The following is an 18,365-nucleotide window of genomic DNA, read 5'->3' on the forward strand; positions in this document are numbered from 1 at the left end:
ACGTGCAACGTTTGTCAGTGATTTATAAAATGGGTTTGACTGCTCTCAACCCACGACTGAAATTTGTGAATTGTTCATTAAGCTGTAACCATCTTTTAAACCTAGCAAAATCTTCTCCTGGCATTCATCCACAATTAAAACCTTGTATTGCAGAATACTAATGCATAGTTCAGTGATTCAAGAATCTGTGGGCAAATCCTGAAACCTGAAAACGCTCATGCATAATTTACAGTACATATTCACTAGATTGCGCACACTAATTGAGAGCTTTTGGCTTTTGTTATGCTGCAAGATAAAAAAAAAATCTAGTGAGAGGCCAGTTCATCCTGTTCACAGTTGAAATTGCACTGAGCAAGGCACTAAAACCAACATGCACTTGGGCACAATGCAATGGCACAGTCCCAACTGTGACAGCTCTCTTCAGAGTGTAAATTGAATTTGCCCATGCGGTACAATTAAGAGATTAAATTTTCAGCAGAACAAAACAATGTTGGGCAATGTAATATTCAGTTCTGGATGAAGCTTCTGGCTGCAGATGCTGGATAGCAGGATCAAAGCATGATCACTACACTACGCACTTTGCTGCACAGATCTTGGAATGAGATTCTGGAGCCGGCAGCAATTTTACATCCCCAGAATCTGGGATTTCATCCTATCCTCCAGGATCACAACACTGTCTCCCACAGAGCCAGGATAATCAGAGTACTTCAAGAATTTGGAAGTGGAGAGGACTGAACAGCCTGCTGTAAGTACAATACAGACTTGAATCCAGTTGAACACTTGTGGGATCAGTTTGTATGTTGCTGAGTGACTAACATAAAAATGCTGGTTGACTTTCAACACTCCTAGTTGAGGATTGGCTGGCCATTCCACAGCAAAATGTGACCAGGCTGTTAAACAGCATGAGGCGGAGATGACAGGGTGGCTATGTAAAAAAAATCTTGACTCAGCAGTAATTCCCATGATGCTTTGTCATTTGGCACACTTAAAAAAGTTAACATTTTTAAAACAATAGTTAAAATTTACAACGCCGATTCAACTGCAGTTCACGGTCTCCCTCCCCCCACCCCCCCTTCCCCCCTCCCCGGCTGGGGATGGGGGCTAGATGGAAGGGGGATTCTCCCATCTGCGGTTTCTTCTCGAGGTTTCTAATTTTTTCCCAGTTGGAGTTTTGTGACTTTTTCCTTGCCCTCCTGGGGCTTAAGACCAGGGGATGTTGAGAATAATTGTCAACTGTGGCCTTTGAGATGTTTTTGTGCTTAAGGGTGATATAAATACATTTCACTTGATTTGACTATTTCGGATAGACCAGATGAATTGTTTCAATCGTGATTTTCTCAGCCACTTCATGCATAAATAGGTAGTGTTTACTTTGCTCCATATATTTTCTATTCATACTGAAAGTCAGTATAGTATTAAATGATGCCCTTTGTGACAACCGCCTACATAACATACACTTTACTCTGTACCATTGGTCTATAGCACTTACTGTTCTTTAGTTTAAAAATAAAATATAATCATTTCATTTTTTTGACACTATCGTGATAATTTTAGCAAACAAATCAATTCGCTGTCTGTGATCTTGAATGTAACATCTCCTTCCCTCTTATTAGTTCAGTACACTGTAAAAAAAGCTTACTTGAAAGAAACCTAGAAAGGTTTTTTTTCCTCACTCAGAAATTTGAAGTAAATTTCAGAGAGATTTTGGGTAAATGTTACTAGTTTATTTATATATATTTAAAAAAAAGCCAATGTCCACAGCCTCCTGGTTGTAAAACAGCCAGATTTCTATCTGCACCATCCATTCAATGCTGTTATTCTGTTTGGTTCTCACTACTTGATTTTTTTCTTTTTAAGAGTTTTATTCCAAAACTTGTAAAACATTTTTTTTTTTTGAGTGGAAAAACATTCCAAGTTTCATTTGTCAAATAAACTTCACTCGTTTATTTGTAGTGTAATTAGCCATTGCTGAGTCATAATCAAACTGTGTATCGTGAACAGACTCCCATCGTAATCGGTCTTTGATTAGGTCCACTTGTCCGTATGGTCTCCTCCTCTCTGTCTCCCTCAGTTGCCATTGGTTAAGCGTGAGGCGGGCTCCTGCATGGTGAAACCTGCTTCGAGGAGGCGCTGCGCACAAACCCGCAACCAAAGAGAAGAGAAGATGCTTTTTCTCTTTCCTTCAGCTGTTCAGCACTTAAGCTCATCTCTTTCAATCAGAGCTATACGTGCCGTCTCTACAGACGGAACTTGCGAGGTCTGGACTCGTCCAGCAAGGAGGTGGCGGCAAGGGTGGGTAGCGGAGGTCCTGCGAACGGCCAGTCTCGTATAACTGTGGACCACTACGCGTCGGCATGGGTGCGCTGAAGAAAGGACGCCACCTTTACACGGCGGCTCTTCTACTTTTTCTGTATTGCATGTCATCTGTCATCTCCAAAGGTAAGAAGGATTTCTGTAGCCACTTTGCATGGACACTTCGGTGACTGTTTTGAAAAATAATCCCCCTGGATGTGCCATTCCTGTGGTTACGCACCATGACATTTGTGCAAAATGCGCGAAGACGTGGGATTCTGTAAATATAAACTACAGTCATTTTTCCTTATGAATTTTGATGCTCACTCTCTTTTCTCAGGCTCTTTTATCATTTTGAGTTGTGTCCCGATGCGCAGCCGAGGTTAATCTATTGATTGGCCACGCCGTCACTGTTCACAAAGTTCACACTATCTTCTCGATCTTCTCCACATTCTAGTGTTGAATTACAATCAACCCTTTTAAAAATTTATTATTATTATTATTATTATTATTATTATTATTATTATTATTATTATTATTATTATTATTAACCCCCCAGTATATATATCTTAAATCCGTCACCCCGTCACGGTGCAACAGGCATACCGGTTCATTGCCAAGTGGGATGTTATACTAGAATTAAAATGTGAGAGTGGAATATTATTTCATTCATAAATTTATTTTACAAATTTACCCTTAAGGAAACAATGTGTTCCTTGTTATTCAGTGGGGTAATAGAAAGGTGGCTGCGACTTAAAACCATCCCGATATGTCAAGGTTTTCGTCCATTTGTAGACACAAACTGATCCACTTGTACAATATTGGAGAAGTAGTCACTTTACACAATTTCAGAATTCATTTTTTTCAATTGCTGTTGACTGAAAACGTTTGAGGTAAAAAGACGAATACAGAGGTTAACAATGATGTTGACCCTAAGACATGGAAATGCTCTCAAATATTAACCAAAGAATTAATGTAAATCGTGTTTTGGCAAGATAAAAACACAGAGGTCAGGAATGTGTTAAAAAAAGAATAGAAACAAACATATATTAAGTGACCCTTACGCGTATGATGGAAAGGCTTAATTAAGGAAATTGAGAAAAAAGGGTTTGTGCTTATGAATCCTAAGACAGTTCATATGTGAAAGTCAGTGGGGGTAATGTCACAGCTCGAGTTTGCATGGCTTCTTCTGGGAGGGGCTGACTGATTTTAATAGCAAAATGAACTCGGAGGTCCACATTTTTTATATTTTGTCTGCGATTTTTCAAGAAAGCTGCAATGAAACTGAAATTAAATTAAACTATGTAGCGAGATGTCCCAAACAAAACACACTACCAAAACAGAACAAAAGTTAATCAGGAAGTTTTAGAAGGGGCCAAGTCCGTATCCAGACTTAAAAGCAGTAACAACAGAGACTGAACCAAAAAAAAAAAAAGCTTTTTCAGTTACTGAAAGAAGTTTAATTGAAAAAAAACTGGTATAAATACCTATTCCTCAATACACGGCAACTTTATCCTAGTAATGTGGTAATGTGAATAAAAAAATAAGATCACAAGCTAGAAAAAGACCAAAATGAGCTGAGAGAAGAATATCTTGCTTCCATTAACGTGAAAATTAGAAACCGTTCTTTCAATACAGTTTTTTTGCTACTGCTGACAGGCAGTTGAGTTGGAGGTGACAGACAATTGCCACGTTCAAACAACACTGAATACCTTGCTTCCTTTGCCAACGTCCTTCCATCATTGTGATGCGGGAGTTTTTGTAACCTTTTGACGTCAGATGTTTTCAGCCAAGAGCAAAAGCAGTAAACATGGCCTCACAGTATACATGACCTCATTTTCATCAAACCTTGTGGAATAACACCCTCTATAGGCTACCATATTTTCCGCACTATAAGGCGCACCTAAAAACCTAAAATGTTCTCAAAAGCCGACAGAGCGCCTTATAATCCGGTGCGCCTTATATATGGACCAATATGGATTCGTGGATGAGGACTAACTTATTAAAGTAAGCTTTACGTGTTTATTCTGTGTGTTGTGTGATATTAACGTTTGAGCAACGTTGAGTTATTTATATATTGTTATTGTTTTCACTATTTTGTGTGTTACTATATTATAAGTGCACTAACGTGTGAGCAACGTTGAGTTATTTATTCTATGCTCTTTATAATCTGGTGCGCCTTATATATGGACAAAGTTTTAAAATGGGCGAAGGTGCCCCTTATAATCCGGTGTGCCTTATAGTGCGGAAAATACGGTAATTGCTTTTCTAATATATTGCAAATACTGAAATACTTAAACATGCCATTTAGCCAGCAGTATAAGAATCATATTAGAAATGTATTTGTTCAGCTTTGACTCATGGGTAACACTTATTAGTATTCTTGTTTCACTTGTCTTTTTCACTCTGTTATTATATATTTTGCAAACTTACCCATATTGCTCCACTCTCTACTACAGTTATGCATTTGACACTGCTTGACACGCCCACTTGCCCAAGCTGTCGTAAACGAAGATGAAAAAGCTCTGTTACGCGTGTTTGGTGTTTCCGGTGGACCATTTACTTTGAAGTTCCAGACACAAGTGGCGTGGCGTTGCTTGACACATCGGGAACAAATCGGGGGGTCGTTGGGTGGCTCCATGTATTAAAAGTCAAAGTAGAGTGTAGGATGGCGTAGAAGAAGAGCAAAGCAATGAATGCTGCAAAGACCTCTTTTTCATAGCCTTTTAACCAATGGCCCGTCTCCATGGAAATAAAGCAAGATTATTATTGATGGTTATTGAAAGCTGCGTGAATTTGGACACGGGCGGTGTCGTCTGGTCATGTAGAAAATGACATCACGTTGCTGCCTTATTGCGCGTTGAAGGACGCTGGCCATTAATTTGTATGCAGCTATTCTGCTTGTCCATGCATATGCGATCCAGGGTGGTGGAACTTCCAGCACTGCGAAGAACCCAGCCTTTGAACTGGCCTTCGGGGGATGCAGCTTGTGAATTTGGACACAGCAAATGTCTCGTCATGTATATTCAAAAGATTGTTGCATACCATTTAAAGGTGCAGTCAGCTACTTAGTGATCCAGTAATCGGCCCTATGAGCCTTATGTTGGATATCCCAGCACTAATCCCAAACCTTGGAATGCATTAGTGCCCTTTATGATGTGTCCCAGTGTGATGTTTTAATTTGTTGAAGCAGTAGGGCACAACTGCAGGCAGGCAGTCATCGAGCTGCAGCGGAGTTGATCATTTATCATCACGCTATCACGACTACGCATCACTATAGTCATTAAACCATTTTATGTCACTGGAGAATTGTGAAGAAAATACGAGCCTAACACAATTCTGCTGCCGTGAATGTTTCACTTGTATGAAAATCAATACTAGCCCTAAACATGCTGGCTCAAATAGAACAGATACTGAAATCATCATCGATAAATACGTAGTCAACTTTGAGCTATTTGTATTCCCACAGAAATATAATGGCCCACTGCAGTAATATTTTCAACCCTGTAGTCTTAAATTGCATATGATCTGAAAGAGCTTTAACAATGTCAACACAGGCTGAGTATCATTTTTTAAGCAGCTTTTATTGGGAATGGACAAAATGTTTTTTCACTATGAATACTAAGACTTCACTCATTCATGGTTACCGATGGCCCGCAGAGAACTCTATATTGGTGATTAAAAAAAACATACATTACCGTTCAAAAGTTTGGGGTCACCCGGTCAATTTAGTGTTTCCAATGAAAACTAACGTAATAATTGCACAAGGGTTTTGTAATCACCCATTAGCCTTCTAACACAATTAGCAAACACAATGGACCATTAGATAACTGTTTCCCAAACTTTTTTCATTCACGGAACACCTTTTCATTGGAAAAAATCTCGATGCACACCACCAACAAAAATCTGTTAAGTGTTACACCAGCTTCTATATCAAAATCAGTTATATTACAACAAAAGACGTAAAGTCCTATTCCTATATATGTATGGAGAGTCGAATAATTGAATAAAAATAAATACTAAATATTCTTTAAATTGTATTTCTTTTTTAAAATAAAAATGTCAGTTTTTTGCAAAGGTTTTAAACAGTGTAAGGAATAAACTATTGAATGTGATAGTGATTAAAATCTAAAAGAATCAACATGACTTTGTTTACTGTTTTAGACTAGCTCTATGAATATTGCAACATTAAGAACAAAGTTACTTTTAAAGACGCTCTGCTTCTCTGACAGCATCTGAGTGGCTATCATAGTCTCGACTTGACTGTGTATTTTATGTTGGTGAAAAATGAACAATCCAGGTTCTCCGGTTGATCTGCATACTTTGATTTACATCAGACCGCAAACGCACCACAGCCGTCATAGTGTTACTGTTAGCAAAAGCACACAACAGCACACACATAAACTGAATTTGTGCCGATGCAATATAACCAGGCCGACACATGAAATCTCAAGATTCTCCGATTTACCACGCATGCACGATTAGCAAGTGGCTGACCAGGCCTTGCACTAACTGACCAGTGGTTTGGTGATCCTGTTTACAATGCGCTCCGTACTTAATATTGGACAATTTCCTACGGCACAGCTGAACATCTCTCACGCCACACCAATGGTTGGGAAACACTGCATTAGATCACTGGAGAGATGGTTGCTAGCAATGGGCCTTTCTACACCTGTGTTAAAAGAACAGATATTTGCAGCTAGAATAGTCATTTACCACATTAACAATGTAAAGCAGAGGTGTCAAACTCATTTTTTTGCGGGCTGCATTGTAGTCATAGCTTCTTTTGGAGGGCCATTATGACTGTCAACCCAAATAAATGTATGAGCACCTCAAATTATATACAGTAAAAGCTACAAAACAAACTGACAAATAACTCACTTTCAAATCAGACGAGTAAAAACTGGTCAAATATTAAAAAAAAAAAGATATTAAAAGTTAAGACAATTTGCAATTCTAGTAATGACACGCGAATTTGATGCACAATTTGTCTTCGCGGGCCACATAAAATGATGTGGCGGGCCGTATCTGCCCCCGGGCCTTGAGTTTGACACGTGATGTAAAGTGTATTCCTGTTTAGTTTAATGTTATCCTCATTGAAAAATAGCGATTATTTTAAAAATAAGGACATTCCGGTAAATTGTTGTTCCTATGTCCTCTTTCATTTACTACCCTATCTCTTATTGAGGACTCCTTAAGAGCGCGTTCATTCTGAATGGCTCCTACCAGGTTGTATTTAATTAAACACGGCCAGGTTTGTGGCAGAGCAAGTCAAGCTGGGTAAACAGTTTTTTTTTTTTTATGTATTTGACCACAGACTATATACAAAATATTAGTCTGTTGCCAGGAGGATCACACACTCATCACACACTCCAAGTGACTTACCATCAAAGAATATTTTGGACTTCCGTTACGTTCTGCAGTGATTTTATGCTGCATTTGTGGAAAGTGGGAAGTCAAACTTTCAACGAGAATACCCCGAGTTCACCGAGTTCAACAATGGCAACTGTGTGGGTTAGTCAAGCACTACAATTTTGTAATGTCCAAGAATTCAAATTCTTTATTTGGGAACCTTAATGAGATTAAAATGCAATTCATTAGAATAATTATAAATCCTGTATTTTTTTTAACCGCTTCACAGCACTATCGTGGGCAGCCAGGTTCCGGTGGGAGTCAGCTGTATGGCTTTTTGTTTTGTATAGTCAAAATATGCTATTTTCATATTTTCTGAATAACAACTGGTGTGTCATGCAAAAATGTTCCTCACAAAGAACAAAGAACATGGGGCGGCTTTGCAGTCATGGGACTTGCAAAGCTCACTTGCACTTGGGTGGAGATGTAAGCTTTTAAAGATCAATGGTGATTTTTGTATGCAATGAGTCATGAATGGGGCTCCTCCTGTGTAACACAAGGAAACATGGAAAGGCTTTTTATTGGCTTTGTACAATTTTGGTTTGAAAAATGCAGCAGATACAGGTCAAACGATTTGATTTGTTTGCAGGTGGATTTATTTGGTGATTTAATGTTGGTTTGTGCGTGTTTGATTTAGCAAAAGCTTAGTATTGTGTACAGAGTAGGAAAAACAATTAGCTGTGGGGGAACAGGGATGAGTTCCTATTTGATTAAGGATTATTCAAATCACTCGGAAGTGGCGGTAACTCATTGCAGAGTATTGCAAATCTGTTATACTAGAATGAACATGATATTGTGATTACGGTAAAACCTTACCTTGGGAAATTAGTGCACCTTTTCACTTTCATAACAGGATCTGAAAACAAAAAAACAAAAATCATTACTGTGTCAGGTCCTATTAAAGTCAGCAATTGACATACTACATGGCTCTATTTGGCATATAACGCTCCTCAGCTTCAAATGACAGTAGACAAATGTTTTTGCTGAGTTCTGCTTCAATAAACACTAACAAAAATAATTGAGTTGATCAATTATTTTTCATCATAGTAAAATAGAAAACCGAAAGGGTTCCTATGATGTCCGTACTGTTGGCAGATTGAATAAAAATCATCAGGCTACCATTTGTGACAATGGGTGCAGTTCACTGCCCAGATTTACATTTAAATTAAACCAAATGGTCATCCATTCAGAATGATATACAGTAGTAATGATGGTAATAAAACTAAAGCCCTCTCTCACATTGAGCTAGTTGTAATGTGGAATTGCTGTCATTTGGGACCTCTAGGCTGATACAGTCTTTGAGTTATGTCTTTGCTAGGGTAAAGCTGTACTCTCTATATCGCAAGACCTATGAGTCCTAATGTAGTCAACACTCAGACCTTATTTTGGTTTTCTGGCCGTGTGGCCACCTGTAGTGGATATAAAACATCGACACATTAGGTTTGCCGCAAATGGTTATTTTGCTTGCCGACAAGATACTATTAGTAGGAGCAGAGGAAAAACAGACCAAGCAAATTTTTTATTTTTTTTTCAACTATTAAAGTGAAAAGTAACCAACATAACTCAACTGAAAATATTGCCTCTTGAAAAGGTCATGCATGGTAAAAAATAAACAAATGAAATAACAAATAAATCTTAGAACTTAACCAATCACATTCAAACTTGTGTTAAATATGAGTCCGAACACACTTGATTTAGTGCATCTGAGTAACCCCAAACAAAGACATTATTGAGCAGGCTTTTTTAAATTTGCATTCTAGCATGAAGCTTGTATGCAAAAACTGACTGCTGTTTAGAACTGTTCACAATTTCCCAGTTATAGCTAAAGAAAAACAGCCCAAAAGCATGGTGCAGACTTTTTAGAAATTAATGAGTCTTTTGCACCAAACATTCTTTGGGGAATTAGGCTATAAACAAAAATTTCAACCTTGAATTCAATTGACCAGACTACATTTTCCCACCAGTGTTTTGATGTTTTGTTTATGGTTTGATCAAACCAAGGTTTGACATAAATTATTTGCTCACTTATCAACTGAATTTTAAATGCCTACTATCAAATATGTAACTACTGGCGACTTAAGGAACATTCAGGCATTTGTATTAGGATTTGCTGCACTCTTATTAAACTTATAAAGGATTTCTACATGAAATTCAAGATCAAGCATGAAGAAATTTCAGAAAATGCCTAATGAATATCTAGTTTGTATATTTGACAAATTGAGGTCCTGTGATAAACCCCCATATGGATGTTTGTTGTTCATCAGGTTGAGTTAAAAAAAAAAACACTAAAGTGAGCTTAAAATAGTTTTAGCCGTTAAAATATAGATGAAAGTTTATGTCACACTTAGATGGTAATCAGTAGAGCATAGATTTCTGCCAAGGTCTATCTGTTAAGATTGAGTCATTAAACGTGACCATATACGTTCATAATGTTTTTGCTGTTTGTTGCCGTTTTACTTTTCCGTCATTGCGATGAGCCTGACGTAAAAAAAAAAAAAAAAAAAAAACTCAGGTTTGTAATTTCAAGCTTGTAATGTTCAGAATTTTATCTTATAATTAAAACCGCATTCTGGCAGTCAACATCATCTTGAGTTCAAGTCAACATGAAATTGGGGACTCGCCAGAACGCGCCGTGTTGTGTTGTGTTGTGTTGTGTTGAGCTGGTTAGGGTGGTGCATTCACTGATATATATTTCCAAGCAAAGAAACCGACTGAAAATTACTGACCGCGGGGATCTACGACTTCTTCTTAGCGAGTTCCAGCCTGATGTTGAGAAGCTTATGTCCCTGCACTAAGAATTCACTGGGGAGCCAAGGGGGCGCTAGCCTGAAAAAGTTTGGGAACCACTGTTTTAAAGTGACACAGAGGATAAAGATTTCATTAGATTTAGTGATTTGGAGTGACACGGATGGTTTGATAAACATGTTAACATGTTTATGCTACATATGCTTGTGCTCTTTTTCTTCTTTATTATGCACTTTATCGCTGGTGCGACTTTTACTCTGGAGCGACTGCGCATCATCAAACGTTTTAAGAAAATCAGCAAAATAGGAGAATTAATATGGTGAATCTCATATTAGCAGTTTTATTGTAAATGCAAGGAGTTTATTCTATTTTCAAATAGTTTTAGATCAATTAGAGAAAAAGATTAACATGAATATTATTAGGGATCCTTACATGTGTGTGAGATTATGCTTTTATGATCATTCATATTTTTCAATTCTCAGTGGAGCTGTTACAACACAAACAAAACAGTCTTTAGTGAAAAGCATCGCTAATATGTTTCCCCATAGTAATTGAGCCTTCTTTACAGATCAAATGGGGGCACTGCATGATTACACAGGCGTGTTTTGCTTAATATTTGTGGTTACAGTCAAATGCACCAGATGCTGGATTTTATTAGGCTAGTTTATCATAGGCAGCCCCATGACCCCCCTTTCTCACTGCCATAAGGCATGTGAGAAAGTGTGCCATCAGTACAAAGTAACCCCACACGTATGCATTGTCACTATGTGCAGTTTATTTGATAGCATCTCGGTCTGTGCTCTCTTTTAATAGAAATGTACAAGTCCATCTCTGATCAAGCCGACGACAATTTGATATTGTTATCAAAGAACTATCGGTCATGGGTGCAATCTGTGTAAGACCATCTCAAATAAATGGGCTTTTGAATGACTGGAACTTTTCTTTAGAATCTCCTTTAGTGTAATCTGGTTCTAATCAATCATTTAATGCAATTTTCTTTTTTGGAATGCTTTTGGATATTTAGGTTTTGGCAGCAACCACATGTTTAGTGACTTTGCCTATCGTAGTATTGCTATGAGCTGGCTTTAGGCCTATTGCATAGATTAGTGGTCTAACTTTTTCATCCCCGATGTACAGTATAGCAACTCAAATGGTTCGGCTGCTGTTACTTTACCCAGTCTCATGGCCTTGGGGTAGCTGTTCAAACATGTCTCCCCTTCATCCATGGTGCACTATAGCACACCTGCTGGGACAGAACAGTGCTTCAGGACAAGTTGTGATGAATGGACTGTCCAGCTTCAGTTCCAGCTTGCTGTTTTCTCCCCTATGTGGAGGGACTCATGGCCTCGCTAGCGGGTAGATGTTAGTCATTGGCCTGTGCTATTTGTGACCATAGGTTGACATACCATGGTGCAGTAGAGTGCTAAAGGGCTCATTTTACAAATAGAGATTAACCTGCCCTTGTGGTTGATGCAAATGCATGCTCACTTTTGAATGGCATTGTCTATATTAACAATACATCTGTTATTATGGTTGTACTTTAACTGTTCTCTAACTTGATGGGTTTGATGTCAGGGCGAGTTGTTTCTATATAACCTGTGCGATTACCATCTATGCTGTACTATCACTCTCCTTGTTAATAGGTACTCCGACTCCTAAGGGATCCTTCGCGAGTTTGTTTTTCGGCTCAACATGGCATATCCTATGCATTTTCTTTATACTTTTTTTTTCCTGTTGTTGCCCAGTTAAGGTACCTACAATAGATACAGACAGCAATTCATGCTGGCACTGTCATCGAGTAGGAGAAAATCCCACGCTGACTGCATGACAGTCAGTGAGGGAACAACACTCTGGCTGACTGAGTGTATCATTTTCATTGTATTTGCATATGAAAAAGCAAAGCTATTCATGCAGCCTAAAATTAATGTTGTCTCATTAATCATAAAGTATTTTGGTTCGTGTCTGTTAAAACTGTGTAGTTTGATACTGGGTGGGAATTGGATTTTTTGGAGGGCTCAGCTCAATAATAAAGAAATCTTTTCGTGTTTGTGTGCACAGGACTAGCTGTAGTCAGCTCTACTAATCATTAGATAGCTGGCCAGCTCTATGTCACCTTGTCTTTATATTTTGGCCTTGCTGTACTTGCACTTTTCCCACACGATAGACTCACACAATTTTAAAGCAGGCTGATGTTTTGAAAAATGAAAGCATCTCAGGCACAAAGTGAGGCAGTGGCAAAAAAATGAAAATGTCTGCAACAGCATTTGAAAAATATTTTCTAAAGTTTTGTTCAGGCTATTTTAGATCAGTGTCAATTGTGATGCAGTGGTTTACATAGCATTTCTTTTTTTTTTTTTTTTTCTTAATTGTGCTGGACTCCCTCCAGTAACAAATGCCTGTTTTTCAGTGTGATTTTTTTTTTCTTTATGTGAAGTTATTATTGATTTTGTAAGTCACTGGCGTGCTGGAGCCTATATTTTAATTTGATATATTTCCAAACCCTATTGCTGATCAATAAAGTCATTCTATCAAAATAAACTTTTTCATTCTGATAATTTAGCGATAATCCTGATGTTAATTGAGTGTGTTCTTAGTTATGTAGAAAATGATTATATTTAGTTGTGCAGTTTTAGTAAAACAGTCAACTATGACCTTATGTTAAGGTAAAAATTGATAGGTAAAGGTAAAATTCTAATAGAGCACTTGTCAAACTTCTTGCACCTGTTTAATCTGAAGTTACTGGTGAGTGTGAAGTCTCTATTTGGAATTATCACATTGGTACACTTAAAAAGTAATCTAAAAGGATGTTCAAATGTCTGCTTGACCCCAAATAGAAATCTAAAACAAATCACCCATATCATCACAGTGCTGATTAATGAATTAAAACATAATTATTTTTTACCCTATCCAGAAGGGAATTTTCAAGTGGAGACATGACAAACTGCAAAGAAAAGAAGACCAGCAACACTATTTATGAGACCTGTAATCTTAAATTTGGCACCAGTGGGCTGTGACAGACGCCACCTATCATGTCCTCCAGGGTTGTTTAATGGTCACTAACATTTGACTACAGTGTATGAATGTGTTAAAATGCTGCACTTCAGTTTTTAATTTTAATATTTTAGTTCTTTGAATTCTTGCTCAAAGGCACTTTCTTGACTGCCTTTCTTTTTTATGGCTTATTTGAATTTGACAATCTGTTCTTGCACTCAAATGGCTGTCTCTCTCATATAACATTACTCACTGAAAGTATCACCCCGGACTGACAAATAATCAGAACCAGCCTTTCAAAAGTCGTGGCTACTGTGAAACTGAGGGTAATATGAAAAACTATTCGAAGCCTGTCACCACAGCAAAGGCATCAAGCGCCAGCTTACAGTGTCGGTGAGGAGCTTCAGCATATTTCAAGATAGAGTTGTGAATGGGGAAATGAGGTAACCACTGCGGCTATCAACTGTCACATTTTTAGGTGGAAAATGATGGAAAAACCCATCATGCGTTTCCTTTCCAAATACCTTCTGGACGTTCGCATTTCACTACTTCACTGACATGTAATGTACTTGTAGTTCTCGACTGTTTACCTTGTAATATTGCACAGTATTTAGTATATATTATATTCCACAGCTTTTGTCTTATTGGACAGTGTCTGTAAATCATCAATTCCTGATGTGCTTGAGGCGTACTCCCACTGCTTTCTTTTTATGCTTGAAAATTTCTCTGTTGAAAGTCCTTTTGGCTTTTGATACAATCTCAGAGTTATCCAGGGTCAGCACTACAGTGGATTACTTTTCCTTCTATGGAAACTGATGTTTACTCATCTCAACCTTGTGGGCAAAGCTGCCTCTTTACTGATTTGCTTTGGGTTGTGCCCACACACCATCCAAGGAAAACGGTTCTTTTGTTGCTTTGTGTTTGACTTTTTAAATGGCCTAGGCCTTCGTTATGAAACAATCTGGCGCGCACTGGATCATCAGCCTCAAGCAGCTGCCTGTTTAGTTATAGCTCACATTGATTGCAGTGTCTGATTGAATTAATGTTCCCACAGGTTATAATTTAAAAACATATAGTATATTAATACTCTGGGATTCATTTCTCAGACAAAGTTGGGTTTTGGGCAAAATGACACAAAGTTCCTAAATATCAAGTGTTCAAGGATGATCCGTCCGTCCATTTTCAAACCTGTTTAGGGTCATGGTGGGGCGCGAGAGCCTATCCCAGCTGACTTTTGGGCAAAAGGCAAACTATACCCTGAAGTGATTAGCAGCTTGTCACAGGGCACACAAACTGAAGAGCCAAGCAACCATTCACACCCACATCATCACTGAATTAGAAACAATCTCACAATGTCCACACATGTCAGGCGAGTGTTACCGCTACACCGTCAGCGACTTTCAATTTTAGGGTATTTTAACAGAAGTGATCCCCAACAAAGACTGTTTCATTGTTAAATTGTCTTCATCCTAAAAATTGTATATAAGTACAGAGTAAAGTCCCATTTTGCCAATCCTAGCAATCATATGGTTGTTTTGAATATGAATGCACTGCCTTTAATAGCAGTTAATAATGGTTAACACGGTGGTGCTGTTGATGGACACTGCTTGCTTTGTCATTAATTGATATGTTTATTTCGGCATGTACTTAGTCACACGTCATCACAGTTTTCATTTTATGCACCGAACAAACATAGAACTTGCCGAAATGGGATATGGGATAAAGCAACCTTGCTTAACTGTCCCTCCCCAATTCCAACCAAGGAATATGTTTGCATGACACAATAAATCTTTTTTGTCCACAAAAACCAAGAATGACAGTTCTTATTTCACATACAATAAACAGCGATATTACATTTTTTGAATGTTCATCAATTTTTTTTAGATCGTTTGTTTTACCTCACCCAATTGCTATCATTTGTAATCCTTTATATTCATTTTTATAAATTTCCTCTTCTCTTTCAAGTGTCTGAATGTCCAGAATTGTTTGGAGTCATTCCAAGTCCCAATTTGATTGTCCCATGTGAGGTGCAGAGCATTTACATGAGAAACGTGGTCTCCCAAGGTACAGCTTGTTACTCGAGTCATCACCCTCCACCAGCTTCCATGAGTCTTTCACATAACGGTCATGGTACAATATTTTTTCTCTTCTCATATTCTTCTTGCAACACCTCTCTTTGAAGCTGTTTTTTATTTGGAAAAGGTGTTCGACAGTTCTACAAAATAAAATGTGTGCAGTTAGTTTTTTGATGTTCACCGAACTGAAGTCTGAGCTATGCTGATGTAACGCGTGATATATTGTGACATCTCTCTTGCCATCTTGAGTGATTGTTGTTATGATGGCTTTTGAATGCGTAAGTAACAAAACTTTCTTTGGTGTTTAAGATATGCAGTTTAATATTGTGTTCTCGCAAGAGGGACACATACTGCGTGAAAGCTTTTCTTACGAAACCCCTTTTCTACTCAGGGCATGTGAAATCCATATTGGGGCTTCAAGCCCAAAGAGCCCCTGCAAAGTAGCAAAAATCACCTCTCTACACCAAAATGCTTTTAACATCACTCACATACAGGTCAGGGGTACTCTCAACCAGCGGTTTGTAAGAGAGAAGCTTCACCTTGGGGTAGGAAAATTACTTTCAGGCAAATTGTGTTTCATCATGGTTAATAGGTAAGTGCACATATTGCACTGTGTAAAGTATTATGCATTTTGAATGGAGCATGTACAAAGCCAAATAATTGATCAGAGCTGTCAACTAATGCAAATTAAGACATCTCTTGAGCAAACAATATTTGCTCCTCTGGTAATTATGCACTAGAATGTAAGAAATCCAATCCTGCAGTGTAACAGTTCCATCCATGGTAAGGTTGTGTAGCTCAATGTGCAGATTGTGTCGAATAAACTCAAGTCGTTCATCAGCGCTGCAAGTGCTTCAGTAATGAGTAGGCCTCTGGGCTTTATGCGAAGTAGAAGGGTAATTGAAGACAAAAAGCATTTCTAGACATTTATGTTGCACTTCATTGCCATCTAGAAATATTCTGTAAGGGGTCTGCTGGAAAAAAAGCTGAAAGGCAGAAGTAATACATCTTATGCCAATATACAGAAGAAGAAGAATTCAAACGGATTACATACAATTAAAGTATAAAAGGTTTAATCCATGTCGTTTCTTATAATCCCCATGAACTGCATCTGTTTAAGACACATCAAGTGCCACAAAAAAGCAGCGCTTCACTGACTCTAAGCAGCCTTTGAGACAGTGTGTGAGAAGCTAAAACATTGTGCTCTAAAACATTGTACTCTATGTTAAAGCAATAACAACTTTCTCAGAATGATTTTTATGAGTGGAGAAAACAATCCCTCTGTGAACTTTCCTGAGCGTGACTGTCCACATTTAGACGTGATACTTGTTTACTGCTATCTGGTTATAATGAGTGTTTCTATGTCAAGGTTTGTCTGTCTCCAAACTGAAAATTGGCCAACTGAAAAAATAACAACAACGTATTGCTTTAGTTGCCGTTTGTACGCAGCACCAACTATGGGTAATTTAAATAACCGTTCAAAACAAGTGACAATCTCGGTAATCCACTGCTGCATTGTCCCATGAGCAGTTTTCTGTGGAACGTCATATGGCTGACTTATTACACTCACTTGGAAATGTGACAAAACTGCTTAATTTGCTTTAAGAAATGTATATGCAATGTTATTTTTTTGTAACTTAATTTAAATAAACTTTAAGCAAAGGCACTACAAATACAAGTTGATATAATTTATATTTAACTTGGTGTTTTAGCAGGTGTAAAGCAGTTTTAAATGGAAAAATAACTACATTAAATTAATTACTGGTGGAAAAAGCAATACAGTGTCTGGTTTATTAATTGATGTAAGTTGACCCAATGGTCAACTTAAATCCCCAGTTATTATTTATTATTATTATTTGATATTATTATCCCTGAATATACACTCGTCACCATACCTGCATGACATGTGCAATATAATAAGATGTAATAAAGGTTTATATTCAAAAGAAATCAGAGAGGTATTATTATTAACTATAAGGTTCATAGGGTAGCTGTAGTTAGCAAGTGGTGTAAAATTGCCTTGATCAATTCTGTGAAGTGACTTGAATATTTTGTTACAGCTGCATATAGATGATGTTTTTTGAAAGACTGTTACTCCATCAAGCCCCTATGGACTTCTGTATTTCCTGTTTATCGGTGCTTTGTGCATAGAACAGTTTTAATATTCCACATTTTGTGTGCATGTGTGTGCGTGCGTGCATGTGTGTGTGTGTGTGTGTGTGTGTGTGTGTGTGTGTGCATATGTGTGTGACTTCAGATTATGCTATAATTTACTAGTTGGCATTTAACTATGATGTGTAGATTTTAGCGAGCCTGATAGGAAAGTCAGTTAAATGTTATTTGTTGGGATTGTCACTGGTCAAACGCCTCTTTTAAAGGCCATGTTTGCCATCATCAGGTATTCGCTTCTAAATGTACCGAACCATGCTCACAAGGGGAGACAAGAGCTTAAATGTCACCCGCATCCTGAGTCGGAAGCCACTGCAGTTTTGCAAGGACGTCGAGTGCAGCTCACTTTGGCAGACAGTGACTTGAAGTTGTAATTGCTTTTTAGTGTCTCTGCGGTTTGGAGCCAGAGTGAATGTAAATACAATCAAATGAGATTCTGAGGGTGGCCTTAGAGGATGTTGGAGTGAAAAGTAATATGGCGGAATGATATCGCAGAGGACGACAAAATGCAGTGATTACATTTATTTCCTATTACGGGATCATTGGGCTGAAATGAGTGCTAAGCTTTCTGTTTTTGCACTAGGCCACACCATTGAGAGCCCACAGCCCTTTTTTTCCCTCATTCACGACTTGTCAGGAAAGCAGCACGCTTCAAAGCTGTCCTTTGAGAGGTCTTGGCGC

At 38.0% G+C, this 18,365-nt stretch overlaps 1 protein-coding gene across 3 annotated transcripts in view; it reads left to right on the forward strand.

Annotated features, from left to right (window-relative positions):
• The first annotated feature begins 2,081 nt into the window (after window positions 1-2,081).
• Window positions 2,082-18,365, forward strand: part of unc5db (unc-5 netrin receptor Db) — a 174,843-nt gene continuing 158,559 nt past the window's right edge. For 2 of the 3 annotated variants that reach the window (XM_049764213.2, XM_049764215.2), the window contains exon 1: window positions 2,083-2,439. In XM_049764213.2, coding sequence (XP_049620170.1) covers window positions 2,355-2,439 — 85 coding nt within the window. In that variant the 5' untranslated portion in view covers window positions 2,083-2,354. Of the gene's footprint in view, window positions 2,440-18,365 lie in introns of all 3 variants that reach the window. The other variant, XM_049764214.2, reaches the window with a different exon arrangement.

Source organism: Syngnathus scovelli, chromosome 3 (assembly GCF_024217435.2).
Source record: "Syngnathus scovelli strain Florida chromosome 3, RoL_Ssco_1.2, whole genome shotgun sequence".
In the NCBI taxonomy this organism is placed as follows: Eukaryota; Metazoa; Chordata; class Actinopteri; order Syngnathiformes; family Syngnathidae; genus Syngnathus; species Syngnathus scovelli.